Source organism: Glandiceps talaboti, chromosome 5 (assembly GCF_964340395.1).
Source record: "Glandiceps talaboti chromosome 5, keGlaTala1.1, whole genome shotgun sequence".
NCBI lineage: Eukaryota > Metazoa > Hemichordata > Enteropneusta > Spengelidae > Glandiceps > Glandiceps talaboti.
Window position 1 is genome coordinate 26,911,832 of NC_135553.1, and position 16,947 is coordinate 26,928,778.

General features: G+C 33.9%; 1 protein-coding gene across 3 annotated transcripts in view; it reads right to left on the minus strand.

Annotated features, from left to right (window-relative positions):
* Positions 1-11,245: 11,245 nt before the first annotated feature.
* Positions 11,246-16,947, minus strand: part of LOC144435977 (mitochondrial Rho GTPase-like) — a 33,604-nt gene continuing 27,902 nt past the window's right edge. For all 3 annotated transcript variants that reach the window (XM_078124627.1, XM_078124628.1, XM_078124626.1), the window contains one exon: positions 11,246-13,331. In XM_078124627.1, the coding sequence (XP_077980753.1) occupies positions 13,205-13,331 (127 nt within the window). In that variant the 3' untranslated portion in view covers positions 11,246-13,204. The remainder of the gene's footprint in view (positions 13,332-16,947) is intronic.

Sequence of the window (16,947 nt, forward strand, 5' to 3'; positions counted from 1 at the left end):
TATCTCATGTCGTAGGCTCTCCAACTTGTTACGCATATCTTCGAACTCGTCGTCCTCCATTTTGACTACACAACGTAGAATCTAAATAACAACGTGATAAGAAATACAGTTACCAGCCGGAGAACAGGAGAGACGGAAACCAGCACAGTTTACGAAGACATGCGTCTTGAATGAAAAAGTGTAATGACACGTTTACTTCCTTGGTCATTTGTATTTACTTCGAAGGAGGAAGTATTGTCTCAATGTTTTAGCAATGGGGAATTCTTTAAGAGATAATGACTGGGTTAACTTGACACGTGTTTATAAGTATATGTTATATGTATGCATTGGCCATTTTCTTTCATATTGTCAAATCGAGACGTGCACGTGGTCGTTAAATATCCATCGAATAATGCAGGAACGCGGAAATGCTTAAGCTCACGAATAGAGTCATATGATGATTGCAGACTTCGTCTATTTTGGGACTCATGTACTTTCCCTTTCAAGGAAGACTTCCGTCACTGTCAGACACCGGTGACCCGTTCTTTTTTGTTGTCTTAGCGCCTTGTAGGTACAAGGTACAAACAAGGAGAAAGAAACGACGATAAAAGTAGGAGGTAAATAAAGAAATCATACCAAGTTCCCTTCATCAGATTTGACTGAGATTGATTGCACTCATGTTTCCTCTACAAAGTAGGAAGAAACACACTACGTGTATTGTTAAAATTCTAACATCGTTCTTGTCGAGTCACCCTTGCCGTATGCAACGTTTCGTTTCACCCAAGGCATTCATAAACAGGGATTTTTAAACCTTAATAGTCGGTAGGTCCATCTTACTAGTGTGATCTATGGTCTGATCTCATTATGTTGTGGTTTAAATAGCGTTGTAACGTTATTATAACCCTCTCAGTAAAGAGGCACAGTCCATAACTAAACTACGTGCGCTTTGCCCACATAGCGTGAACAGCCGAGTTGTTGTGCCTGTGTTCCTTCCGTGCAGGAGTGGCATTATACAACTATAAGGCTTATAGACCGATCCATTGAATCACCAATATATATATAAATATATATATATAAATATATATATATATAAATATATATATATATAAATATATATATATATATATATATATATATATATATATATATATATATATATATATATATATATATAATTGTGTGTGTGTGTGTGTGTGTATTTAATTTGACATTAATATATAAGATGTATATTTGTATAAAGACTAAGAAAAATGACAAAAACTCACTTACATGACTTTACACTGGAACCTGACACACTAAACTATTGTGTTGGTGATCAGGCGGTATTGCAACGCAACAGTTCCTGGTACAAAGCCTGTTATTCATTTATAGATCTTCGACCAACGCAGAGTAAGCAAATTTAAAAAAAATGTAACTTGCGTATTTAAACGTTCGACTTTGATAATAAACATTGTAAGCATACATATAGCTGATAACACTCGTACAAAAGCAACACTATGCGAGATACCTGTGATGTGAGGCGGATAGCTTAAATGACTAACCAGGTGAACGAAGACACGGACGTAGAGAGGTTTAATATAATTTATAAAGATAGTGATGTGCTTCACACCAGGATACCAATACTAATTGATGGCTAAGTACTCACCTGTTAAACAAAAACTTGTACTAAATATAAGCGATCAGTCAGATAGTACCTTGTGTACCAGGAGATTCTTGCGGTTTACGAGTATACGTAATCCGCACACCAATAATACATGTAGTCAGAACACGGAAGCAAGTTAAAGGGAAATGATTGGTGCACAATGACACAGGACGAAAGGTCATGATATCGAATACCGTTTGGCTAATTTGCATAATAATAGTTTGTTCATTTGTAACCTCATTGTAGCTTATTTTCCTCTGCTGTCCTTCCGCAATGTTCTTAATAATAAGTCGAAGTCACTAGGCAGTTTTGGAGTCAAAACAGTTTATTACTTTGACTTTTGAGTACCAAGACATTTTAATGCACCGGATCACAAATGCTGTTTTGTGTATTTTACGTGATCATTGAATCGGTCAATAACAATATATACAATTAACCCCTGTGAAACTATGAAACTAGGAAAAACCAACCAAATACCTCAACACGAACAAACAGCTATCTGTATGTATGTATGTATGTATGTATGTATGTATGTATGTATGTATGTATGTATGTATGTATGTATGTATGTATGTATGTATGTATGTATGTATGTATGTATGTATGTATGTCTGTCTGTCTGTCTGTCTGTATGTATGCATGCATGTATGTCTGAATGTATGTATGTATGTATGTATGTATGTATGTATGTATGTATGTATGTATGTATGTATGTATGTATGCATGCATGTATGTCTGAATGTATGTATGTATGTATGTATGTATGTATGTATGTATGTATGTATGTATGTATGTATGTCTGAATGTATGTATGTATGTATGTATGTATGTATGTATGTATGTATGTATGTATGTATGTATGTATGTATGTATGTATGTATGTGTGTATGTATGTATGTTGGTATAAAGATATGTATGTATGTATGTATGTATGTATGTCTGAATGTATGTATGTATGTCTGAATGTATGTATGTATGTATGTATGTATGTATGTATGTATGTGTGTGTGTGTGTGTGTGTGTGTGTGTGTGTATGTGTATGTATGTGCGTGTGTGTGTGTGTGTGACGCACGAGCAAGTCCGCATGTGTACTAAGTCTCCCAAGATATCCAGTGGAGGTTGTACACGTCCCTCATAGATTCTTGAATATGTTTACATAAACATGACATCTCAACAAAAAATTAGGACATATGGAGGGCATTAATTTTGATGAGGCTTTTATCAATTTTTTGCAAACTGCCAAAGGTTTACTCTCTGAGTTCGCATGATTGATATGATTTCCAGTCGTAAAAGAGAGTCACCTGCTAGATGTTATTTTATCTTCGGGGATGATGCAGTTGGACTAATGTATACCAAGACGTTTTGTTCTTGAACGAGCAATTGTCACTTGATTTAGCCAAGGCATTTTAGTTGTGCAAATCGTCCTGTGTTGTCAATAAATACTGAAATTGCACAGAATGCGACTACTTTCGCAATATGAGTGTCTAGACAAATGAAGAAACATGAAAAAAATGTATGTATAGGGAGCGATCAGTGTTTACGGCTGGGGGGGGGGGGCTGTACTTAAATTTCCATACAACAAATGTATGTGCATACAATAAACCATAAACACATAAGAAATGAAATACCTTGAAATTTACTGGATGGTCTGACTCTAAAATCTGTGCCTCCATTGACCTGAACATGTTGAATTGCACTCAAACATAGCCAATAGAGACACACTTTCAAATAATTTAATGAATTTGTATCTCTAAATGGTAACTGACCTCCACTGCTTGTTTTCCCCAAATTTTCTCACTTTCTACTTGATCTTTTTTTATTATCATTTGAGTCAATATGACTTGAAATGATTTAAACTTTTGAAACCCTAAAATTAATAATAATAATAATAATAATATTTATTTCTTAAAAAGACAAACGCTTTCCATGTAAAAACATCTCAAAGCACCTTACAGCACTAAGACACCATTAAAACACAATACATCAGTGAAATTGAATAAAACAATCATACAGTAAAAAGGTATGTTTTAAGATTCGATTTAAAAATATTAAAAAATTAGTGATACTTTTATAATATAACTAAGTTGTGTTTTACTTCTGAATGGTGCTCTAAATGGCCTCCAAATGGTGTTCATTTTTCAAAAAGCTCTTGCCTATACCTAACATGGATCAGCATGTGGGTAAACATTTAAAAAGAATAGCGCTAATGGCGTTGTAGCACAACTGTATATATATATTTTTTTAAATGCTTATGAACACTTTATAGGTATCCAGTTGCCTATCCAACCCCTGTCATTATCTTTGCAATATACACTGTTGCTATGAAAATGGTCTAGTTGCTAAACATATTTGCATACATTTTTTGTTATCTTTGCAATATACGTGATCATTTAGCAGTTGCTATGGGCGTGGTCTTGTTGATTTTTTGAATATGTATTCATTTGTCTATTAATCCCCACTTATCTTTGAAATAAAGGTTATCATTTGGCTGTTGCTATGGGCATGGTCTTGTTGCTAGACATATTTGCATACAATTTTTGAATGTTTGTTCATTTGTCTAAGTACCCGTGTTGCTATTACCGTCTGGCTATTGCTATGGGTGTGTTCATGGTTGCTTGGGAAATTTGCATACAATTTTTGAAAGTTTACTCACTTGCCTACCAGATGATGTTATATGAGCAATATACTGTTGTTCGGTTGTTGCTAAGGGGGTAGTCATGGTTGCTAGGGCCAATTTTGCTGTTTTGAAGAAAATCTGCAGAATAACACTTTCCAAAACATCTCATTAAGTTTCACTCTCACTGACCTGAGTACTTTTTGATATATAAGTTTTTGACCAAAAATTCACATTTTTACACCTAATTTGCATATCACTGATGGGATTATCATGGCCGGTAGATTTCTTAATCTACATATGCTGGAAAATGTTACCACCAAATTTCAGACTGATCTGCCCAGATGTTTTTGAGATTAATTTTTTTTTACTTAAAATCACACTTTTTAACCCAAAAAAGACTCTTTGTAGCATATGAATTAACTTCATGTTTTAATCATAGACACTCTCTATAATTTAATTAAGCAGTGCTAATAGTAAAAGCAGTGTTTCAAAGCAACCCTAAACAGAGGGTAATTTTCATGCCATTGACATTGACATGTGAAGTAGCCCATAAAAGATTTAATGGTTTATTGCATCAATACACAAGAAGTTGAAGAACCTTTCATTTGTGGGGCGAGTCGAAGCCCTGTTTCACACAGTCCGGGCCAGGCCTGATTTCCTCCAGCCCTCTCCCTTGTAATTACTGAAGGCTCCCTAAAGGACTACCAATTTGGTGCATCACAAGTTTTACTGTGTCAGAAGTATGTCAAATAGGTACACTGGTCAGAACTAAATACACTGACAAACATAATAAAACTCAGAGACAACTTTAAGTATTATCAGACTATCCTGGTTTATTTTCCATTAATAAAATTTATTTTTAATGAATGATAACAGTAAAAAAGATACCAAGCAGGTTTTTTTATTCTATGAAAGTAAAGCACACCTGATAGTATTATCTTTTCATCTAGACTACATTGACAACATTGCCATATTTTCTATACCTTGTAATGTCATATTTTCACTATTTTCACTGCCATAATAAAAATATTCAAGTCAGAACACTTCTGGCATGTGTTTCATGGTCATAACAACCTCTTATCATGGTAGTAGGCCCAAAGTTGTTCAGTCAGTCATGACCACAAACTGCTGCTTAATTTGGTAAAAAAGAAATTTGTGAAAAACAACAGTTTCAATAGTGAAAGACACATTTCATGAAAATAAACTACACTGCATACCTGTGGAAAAACATACTACTTCTGTCCTACATAAGTATAAGTTTCTTGTTTGTGGGTCAAAAACAAAACTGTCATACCAATGGAGTCAGCTATTGTCTAACCAAGTAATGCAACAAAATAGTGAAACATAGTATTAATAGTTTATGTATAATTGCATCACACCTGCAGTCTGTCTACCGTTTGAGAGGTGATCAATAGGGTGATATGATATGACATGACATGTATCCTACTTGTACTAGCTACCATGGCTACTATCCATAGTTTGAACAGTGGTAACTTGACATATAGTGAGACCATGATAAGTCCCTGGGTTACTCCACATCTACTGATGTTTGGTTCACTAATCTACACTTATTATTCAGAATAGGGAGTGACACACAGGTGCAAAGTGGTTGGCAAACTATTACAAATACTTCCTTGAGAGAACATAAAAATATCGCCAATGGCGTCGTAGCACAACTGTACAGTTTTTAAAAATGTTTTCCCATATGCTGATCCATTCTAGGTATAGGCATTCATTTGCTGAATGATTATCCATGCATTCATATGTCTATTTATCCCTGTTATCTTTGCAATATATGTGATCATTTGGCTGTTGCTATGGGTGTGGCCTTGTTGCTAGGCAAATTTACATACATATTTGGAATGTTCATTCAATTATCTATTAATCCCTATTATCTTTGCAATATATCTGATCATTTGGCTGTTGCTATGGGCGTGGTCTTGTTGCTAGGCATATTTGCATGCATTTTTTGAATGCTTATTCATTTGTCTATCAATTTCTGTTGTTATCTTTGTAATATATGAGATGACTTGGCTGTTGCTATGGGAGTGGTCTGTTGCTAGGCAAATTTACATACATTTTTTGAAAGCTTATTCAATTGCCTTTTAATGCCAGTGGTTATCGTCGTGAAATACCTCACCGTTTGGCTGTTGCTATGGGCATGGTCTTGTTGCTAGGCACATTTGCATACATATTTTGAATGCTTAGACACCCCTAAGAATGGTCCCACCAAATTTCAGACCGATCTGCTCAATAGTTTTTGAGTAAGTTTTGTGACCAAAACTTACATTTTTCGACCCAAATCACACACCGGTAGTAAGATCATTTTGATATGACTATTTTTCTTTCCCCATAAAATGTGTGACTTCTTATTCTTTGTACAAACTGTGTTTTTGAATGCCTAAAGATTGTGAATTTATATGAACCTGTTTTAATCATAGTGTCTAAGATTTAATTCAGCTGTGCTAAAAACAGGCCTAGGTTGCCAAGCAACCTTAAACAGATGTTAATCTTTACGCCATTCACACTGATGTGTGAAGTAGCCCATAAAAGATTTAATGATTTCATTGCATCAATAAAACAAGAAAATTTCATTTCCAGGCTGAAGTCAAAGCATTTTGTAATACAACAAATCACATTTGAAACGTAAAATGCGCATTTCTGATGCGATCATTTTCATTTAAACAATTTCCCAGCTAGACACCCAAGGTAATGGACCCACCAAGTATCATGGCAATCGGTTCAGCGGTTTTTGACTTTAAGTTGTTTACACACACAGAGCCACAGACAGACAGACAGACAGACAGACAGACAGACGCCGGGCGATGCCTAAAGCACTACTGAACCTCTGTTCAGTTGTGCTAAAAATAGCTCGTTGGGAATTCAGACATAACCTGTCATCAAATATTGGGATACCACTGCTACTGTCAGCACTTGGGTTAAAACCTGGCAAAAGAGAACTTTAGGATAATATCTTAGGATAAAAGGAGGAAGATGACCATTACTTAGCTTTGTACACTGTATTCAACATTCATAGTCTCCAATACAGAGTAAATATACTTCAGCGTAACAGTGACTTATCTTTATACTGAGTAGGTAACAATGTCACACAAAATTTCAAAATATCAAATCATACAAATTCTTCTTTTCCTTTTAAACCCTTTTTTCACTGCACCTAGGTTTGACTGCATAGCTATTAGTTTGAGGTGTAAACCCACAGTTTTGGGAATGGGGATAAAATGATTCAACTTATATGATTTGATATTTTGAAATTTTGTGTGACGTTGTATTTATACACAGTCATAGTACTTATCCTCAACTTCATTTCCTTGCCTACTTCTTGAACAGGGCAACTCTGTGTTCAGTGGGAACTACCACGTCTTTGGGTTAGTCTGAAAATCATTGGTGACAACTACCAAATGTAACATTGTTATAGAACATATTACATGGCATCACAAACCTCTCACTTTGAATGATTCACCAAGTTTTGATGGTAGTTAGTATCCTTGGAGAGAGACATTAATGCTGAATAATTAAATCATTGAGTGATCAAGATCTAAATCTTGCATTTCTTTCCAATTTACCGTTCCAAAGTAACTATTTTGTACTGTCCTAGTGATTCTTCAAATCCATGAACAATATATTCTCCATCATAATTCTGGTTGAAATTAATACAACAGTGTTTTGGTATTGATATACAACATCAACTTTGATTATTGTTGTTTCAAGATCTTTCTATATTTAGTTCTTGATAAAAAAATTATAGACATAACTAAAATTGGTTATATTTGGTAATGACACATTATGTGACTAATATTTACACACACTTCTGTCTTTTATCATTGTCATATCATAACAGATACCTATCACTAAAACACTCAAAGCAGTTTCTTTCAATAGTGAACACAATAGATATATATTTCTTTAATTGTAAAACTTCTATGGAAATTGTCAATTTCTATGTTTATTATCCCTATAATGGTCACTTTCTTTGTACACACTTCATTCCCTCTTGTGCTCTGCAATGACATCACCAGTTTGTACTGTCACAAATCAGTGACATCATCACTTTGCTCTAAAATGAAGCAATGACATCACCAGTTTGTACTGTCACAAATCAGTGACATCATCACTTTGCTCTGCAATGATGCATCAGAATCACAACACTGGAATATTAACAACTTAAAAATGTTTGTTTCAGAAAATACTACAAGTATTTGTTTAAATGCTACCCAAATAATTTACTGATTTATAAACTCCACTTCACTGTTAATGTGGAAATGACACCAACAAATGACCTGTTTTCAACATACACTGACACAGGTTATTAGACAATAATTTGAAATCCACAATGTTCTTCAAAGTAAACACTGCTCTTACTTAGCTAGTAGCGTTATCTTTGACCTAACTCTACCTGTCTGTCAACTATTTGGTAGTTTATAATGCATAGTTTTGATCAATTTGCAGTATCAAGCTGCATTGTTGAAAGTAATGGCTTTAATAGTAAGTCATGTCAACTTTAAAAAAGTGAAATGACAGGAGTGAAATCAGTTTTATCCAATTATAGTCAACCATAGATCACCATAAAACAGAGGTATCTTAAACCAAACTAGTTTTTGACTTTCACACAAAAAGGCTATGTCCTCAAAATGTTTCTACATTCAGACAATTGAATGTACAATAAACAATTTATGTGGTGACACCTCAAGTTCAACTATCCCTACAACTGTCAAAATAATAGTAATGTTTGTAAAATAATTGGGCATACCTTGGGGCAAAGCTTTTAGTTGTGGAGTAATTTATTCAATATTGACAATTTTTGTTTCTGATACTTTAGTTATTCAATTGCTAGTATTACTGTGTAAATAAATGTCTTAATTCTGATTTTTATTACATGTGATTTATTCAATAAATGTGGATTTTTCAGTGAAACAAGGTCAGTTCTACTTCTGACACAGCTTGAGAATGTTATGAATTCATACAGGAGAGGGCTGGGATTCACTGTTTTATGACTAATGGGTCACATACACACACTCACACACACTACCTTCCGATTAGATACTACCACCCCTATTTCCAATAAGTTGACTGATCCTCTCAAATCAAACTCTATGGTTATACCACATTATTTCATGTGGTGGGGGTGGGGGTTCATTGTGAGGGACAATATACATGCCACTAGTCCATATTTATGATACTAAGTATGAATACACACAATACTGTAATACTCCTTTGTACACTGTCACTCAAACACAAACTTAGCTACAATTTCTATATTGGTCCACTGTACAAAGATTTGAATGAGCTGTTTGTCATTCATTTTATGAAAAATTTACCTTTAGTTTGTAAATTGAGAAGAAAGTACAACAAGTCAAAATGAAATGGCAAAAAATATGACATTATGGAAACTAAGATAGATATGGGCAAAACTTGAGTCTAGTCCTACACACATTACAGTCATCACCATATAGTCAAATGGATTCCTTTAGCACAGAATTCTGTTCTTACCACCAACAGTGATACTTTATGCTATTGGCAGAGCTTGATATAAACGTGATGACGTTATTGCATCCTGATGTCACTTATATTCAAACTGGAGGTTGAGTTTGTAATAAACTGAACAAAGTAATGAATTACAACCTCCTGTCAATATGTGATGGATAATGACTGACATGTGCTGTTCATCCCTTCCCCAGCAGGAGATTTAGCTAGATTTTCAACAGAATTTGTCCATTTGACTAAACATGGAGAGAGATGATAGAGAATGACTACACATATAGCAACTAGACTACACACTGACATGCGCTGTCCATCCCTTCCCCAGCAGGAGATTTAGCTAGATTTTTGATAGAATTTGTCTGTAAAGTGTTTGACTACACTATGATACATTAGAAAGAGATCATAGAGAATGATTACATGTACAGAAACTAGACTAATAGAACTCAGGACCAATGTTAATAGTTGTATATTATAAAATAATTATTTTTTGCTTGAAATTCTGTTTAGCTATTTTCATTAATTTCTCTTTTCCGCTAAAACAAAAATCTCAGTGAAAACATTTACCTGGCCTCCCTTTTCTTATCTCATCACCATAAATAAACTTATTACACAAAATGTCAATTACTCTATTTCACACTGAATCCCTTTGATATCCAGTATTCCACACTATTCTCAACCCAACATGTACAGATATCCAGTATTCCACACTATTCTCAACCCAACATGTACAGATATCCAGTATTCCACACTATTCTCAAACCAACATGTACAGATATCCAATATTCCACACTATTCTCAACCCAACATGTACAGATATCCAGTATTCCACACTATTCTCAACCCAACATGTACAGATATCCAGTATTCCACACTATTCTCAAACCAACATGTACAGATATCCAGTATTCCACACTATTCTCAACCCAACATGTACAGATATCCAGTATTCCACACTATTCTCAAACCAACATGTACAGATATCCAGTATTCCACACTATTCTCAACCCAACATGTACAGATATCCAGTATTCCACACTATTCTCAACCCAACATGTACAGATATCCAGTATTCCACACTATTCTCAACCCAACATGTACAGATATCCAGTATTCCACACTATTCTCAACCCAACATGTACAGATATCCAGTATTCCACACTATTCTCAAACCAACATGTACAGATATCCAGTATTCCACACTATTCTCAACCCAACATGTACTGATATCCAGTATTCCACACTATTCTCAAACCAACATGTACAGATATCCAGTATTCCACACTATTCTCAAACCAACATGTACAGATTCACAAATTTGAACCATCTGTACACTCTTGAAGAGAGATTACAAAGTCCAATTATGACTTTACACCAAACAGCATTATTCCTCATGACCTCTGACCTTTAACCTAACACAATGAGTCACAACTGTATTTACATCTTTTGAGTATCAATCATTTAAATAATAACCACAAAAAATCTTTGGAAATAGGAAATATTTCTGTTTTATTCTATTATTTTGCATACCAATTACACAACAATGCCCTGATACATGTCAGTCAGTTTTATCAAACCACCTAACACTGTACCTGGTTATTGCTTTAAATGTGGAATTTTCACAACTTTACAGATTCTTTAAAGCCAACAATGATACTTTGTATTGTTAAGGACTAATAATTAAATACAATGTTTGCCCCCCAGATAATACCGACAGAGAGTTCAGATAATTCCTAGAAATCAGTCCAGTGGTAAACTATACACAACCTATAGGCTAACAAAGCTTTCCTGTTATACTAACTTGCTGGTGAACAGCTGTTATGTAGTTGCTATGGTAACTGCCAACATATAAGACAGGCTATGTTAAATCAAATGTGTGGTTTTAACATGCCTTTAAAAATCAATGTTAGTACAAAGTTTTTAAACTTTTTTTTTATCTTTCCTTTTTTTTATAACTATTTTAGTGATACTCTTAAGTTGATTGCTTTAATGCTAACAATATAGCCACTATTTTATTTTGGACACTAATTTGGCTTAGAAAAAAATATTGTTTGGTTCCGGTTACCCGACCCTACCTAGATTTTCACTGCTGAGCCTAAACTTTTTTTTATGTATTTGAGAAAAAAATAATAAAATCGCGAAAATTGTGAAGTATCGCCAGAAATAGTGGATGTGGAAACTGACATCATCTTAAAGAGACAATATAAAACTGTTCTTCCAATCTGTAATGGCTGTACATCTGATAGGAAGAAATAAACAACAAAGAGAGACCATTTGGAAAACAAGGAAAAACCTGGAACTAGACACTCACAAATGAAAAAAAATAAAATAAAATAAAATAAAAAATCTACCTACCCCACCTATTCGTTACCAGAACCACACAATTTTTTTAATAAGGCCTTTACAGAATCATCATTCAATAACCTATTGTCACCATGGTAACAATATAACCATTATCTTATTTTTGACACTAATTTATAGAATCGTCATTCAATAACCTATTCTGCTATGATTGGCTTTCCTCTGGCTGTGTATCTAATGCAACATTCTACAAATTTTTCTAAAAATATTTGGGGTCAGCAGGGCAGATCTAGATAAGATACCAGTAACAACAGACTAGATAGACTAGTATGGTTATTAAGTCTTGCTACATTTGTTGACTAAGGAACAAGGTTTATACACTAGTAGACCTCTATGCAATAACTCTGGGTTCAAAGGTCATCCAGTCCTATACATTGACAATGTAAACTAGTGAGGTAGCTGTCCATACTTCCCAACACTAAAGGATTGTGATATATGCACAAAGATCATTGACGACTGCAATCAATGCTTAAAAACAGCCTATATCAGTTCCCTATAATAATAGTATAGATTGCAGGCTACTCTACTCCATGTAGTCAATACACTGTCATTGTATGGAGTCAGTAGAACAGGTGATTGTATGGAGTCAAGACTGTGATCAATTACCGTAAGGCAGAACTCAAGATTGTTGAAAAGATACGTTGACAAATCATATGTTTTTGTATGGAACACTGCTTTGAGTATCACTGGAAAAAAAAGAAACTATACTGCTGTGTTTTCTAAGAAAATTATATTGAGAAAAATACTTAATTTAAAAATAATTTCTCCTTTTTTTTTCATTAAAGGAAGACAATTCAAACTCTCATGAAATTGACTAAAATTGACCACAAATGTCATATGTGTACCGGTAATCAACCAATCAGCTATCTCAATACATTAGAATTATCATAAATATGTGACAAATCAGCCAGCCAATCAGAACATTTTTAACATTGCAATGAAAGAAACAAGTCACTGAATAACTCTTTTAACACTTCAAGTACATAGATTCAAAATGTTGGGATAAAAAATTATTTACATAAATGTGTACATTAGGTGCTCAATAATCTAACACTGCTAGGACTGCATCTAATGGTAAATAGACTACTTTGACCTACTACTTGCTGGGGTTATCTATTGCTAGTAGATGATTTGAGAACTCTGTACAGTATGAATCCTAATGCTGCTGAAGCTGCCGCACAAATACCAGCTGTCACCCACATGTTTTTCTTCTGCATTTGGATACTCTTCATGTGTCTGTAAAGAAAGAAAACAAATCAAGTATACTATGTCACAAAATGTGATGAAATATTGGATTACTGTGTTCATGTAGGAAGGGCAATCACATAGTTGTTCTCTTTTTACAGTGATTGTCATCAAAGGAATGTGGAATTATACAATCCATAATCTAGTGAGTTACTACATGTGGTAGAGATCTTGAGACTCAGTGCACGGATAGCACTAGACTACACAATCCAGCCATTACTATTCATTCTCATACAGATCCTATATCATTATTTTAACTTAGTAATACATCTCATACAGCTACACATCCTATATCATTATTTTAACTTAGTAATACATCTCATACAGCTACACATCCTATATCATTATTTTAACTTCGTATACAAAGTCATTTTACTGACAAATAGACAGGTACAATCGATCCATACAGTAATGTTGATATTATTGAACAAATCCTGTGTTTTCCTTTGCAATCAACTGTTACATGTTTCAATCATCCAAGTCACCAAACAGCAGTAGTACTATTCATCCATACAATATGAATCTGAAAAATCATTAGTGAACTCCATCAGAACATGTAAATAATGAATATTCAGTATTCTAAAATGGTGTTATGTACATTTATAAATTCAGTATTCTAAAATGGTGTTATGTACATTTATAAATTCAGTATTCTAAAATGGTGTTATGTACATTTATGAATTCAGTATTCTAAAATGGTGTTATGTACATTTATTTCAAAGGAAAATCACAGAATTGTAGTAGAAAGTATCACTGACAACTGAATCTATGAGCCAGGAAACAGTATCGCCCAGTAGCAGTAGAACATGTATTATGTGTTTAATAGATGGTTTTTAATATTCCATTATGTTGTGCCGGTACTAGTGAAATATCTTCAACTTCCTGTTTCAATTCATATACTGGAAGTATGTTGATCACAGAAAGACCTAAAATACAGTCCTAGAGTTGACTTCAATACAGATATATCACTTCATGTTTTGTGCACTATACCTTGTTGTTAACATCTGGTGTTTACTTGTATGTCAGTCATTTCGGTCTGCTATACTATAAAACATTTTATACTCTACGAGATTGCCACATCAAAATTGACCTTTGACCCTAATGGATACCTGGAGCATGACTGACCATCTAATTTTTTGCTTTATATTACCTGTCCCTAATTTATCATATCTAAGCTACTAGCTGAACTAAAACCCCATAAAATACTAGTTTGACAATCAGCTTCAATATTTACATCAAAGAACTGCACTATTATTTTCACGTGTTGTACAGTTTTGTATCTATAGTTAACTTATCAACCTAAACTTAATTTGCTATTAATTTGCCCCCCCCCCCCCCCCCCCCCAACCTCCACACACACACCTCTTCACCATTCCAAAACTGCTATTGTGCTCAGCTTTAATATCAACATGTATTCAACTTTCAGACAATTTAAATTGCAGGGTCCCTTTCTATCCCCGGATTTTCCCCTACTTTATCTATGTCACACTCAATGATACACTTCCCCTTATCATACTGTCATAAATTCTTACATTGTGAAAGACAAGAAAGAAAACAAACAGTAGTTTGGACTGTAGAATAAAGCCACATTTATAAATTATAGAGTTACTTGTAGATAAACTAAATATCATGTAATCACGTATATATGGATATTATTGTAGATAAACTAAATATCATGTAATCACGTATATATGGATATTATTGTAGATAAACTAAATATCATGTAATCACGTATATATGGATATTATTGTAGATAAACTAAATATCATGTAATCACGTATATATGGATATTATTGTAGATAAACTAAATATCATGTAATCACGTATATATGGATATTATTGTAGATAAACTAAATATAATGTAATCACATATATATGGATATTATTGTAGATAAACTAAATATCATGTAATCACATATATATGGATATTATTGTAGATAAACTTAATATCATGTAATCATGTATATATGGATATTATTGTAGATGAACTAAATATCATGTAATCACGTATATATGGATATTATTGTAGATAAACTAAATATCATGTAATCACGTATATATGAATATTATTGTAGATAAACTAAATATCATGTAATCATGTATATATGGATATTATTGTAGATAAACTAAATATAATGTAATCACATATATATGGATATTATTGTAGATAAACTAAATATAATGTAATCACATATATATGGATATTATTGTAGATAAACTAAATATCATGTAATCACATATATATGGATATTATTGTAGATAAACTATGTAATCATGTATATATGGATATTATTGTAGTTATTTTCTATCAGCACCATGAACATAGCAAACACTAACACACTGTCTGGGTTGCTATGATGACATCAAATTTAGTATTTTGTTATTAACTTTATAATCCTGACAACTACAAGATAGAACAAGGTTTGAATTGTACATTAATTTTTCTTTGAACGCATGATAAAAAATAAGTTGGTAGTACATGATGGGTAATGAGGTTACTGGTAAGATACATGTACCTACAAATCAGACGGTGCTTTGGAATCTTTAATCCTAAACAACAAATACTACATTACTGCAGACTATAAAGAGTACATGACAATAATCTATTTACCCAAATCAAAATTTTAACTATCTTCTATTGAAAAAACACAAAAATACATATACGTAAGAATTTAAAGAAAAAACATTTGAAACATTTTCAAGGGCAGGAAACATTTGTTAGTGAAATATTAGAAATGTGAATTGTGTATTGAAGTGTATCTGGCAAAGTTCACTGTAAATATGAAAGGTCAGAGGTCAAACTAGAGAGACAGAAGATGTCAGGTAATTGGTTTTACACAACTAAATGTAAATGTATAAATGAACTAATAGTAACAATTTGATGTACATCTATATACAAAGATGTACAAAGACAGTCTAACCATAGAGCAATGCAAAGCAGTACTGATATATAATGTGTACAGCTCTGTAGTGTGCACTTCTTCACTGTGACAGTGTGTGTAACCTTGTATTCTGTACTTCATAACCCTCTGACAGTGTATACACGGCCCTGTATTCTGCACTTCATAACCCTCTGACAGTGTATACAGCCCTGTATTCTGCACTTCATAACCCTCTGACAGTGTATACACAGCGCTGTAGTCTGTACTTCATAACCCTGACAGTGTATACACGGCCCTGTATTCTGCACTTCATAACCCTCTGACAGTGTATACAGCCCTGTATTCTGCACTTCATAACCCTCTGGCAGTGTATACACAGCCCTGTATTCTGCACTTCATAACCCTCTGACAGTGTATACAGCCCTGTATTCTGCACTTCATAACCCTCTGACAGTGTATACAGCCCTGTATTCTGCACTTCATAACCCTCTGACAGTGTATACAGCCCTGTATTCTGCACTTCATAACCCTCTGACAGTGTATACAGCCCTGTATTCTGCACTTCATAACCCTCTGGCAGTGTATACACAGCCCTGTATTCTGCACTTCATAACCCTCTGACAGTGTATACAGCCCTGTATTCTGCACTTCATAACCCTCTGGCAGTGTATACACAGCCCTGTATTCTGCACTTCATAACCCTCTGACAGTGTATACAGCCCTGT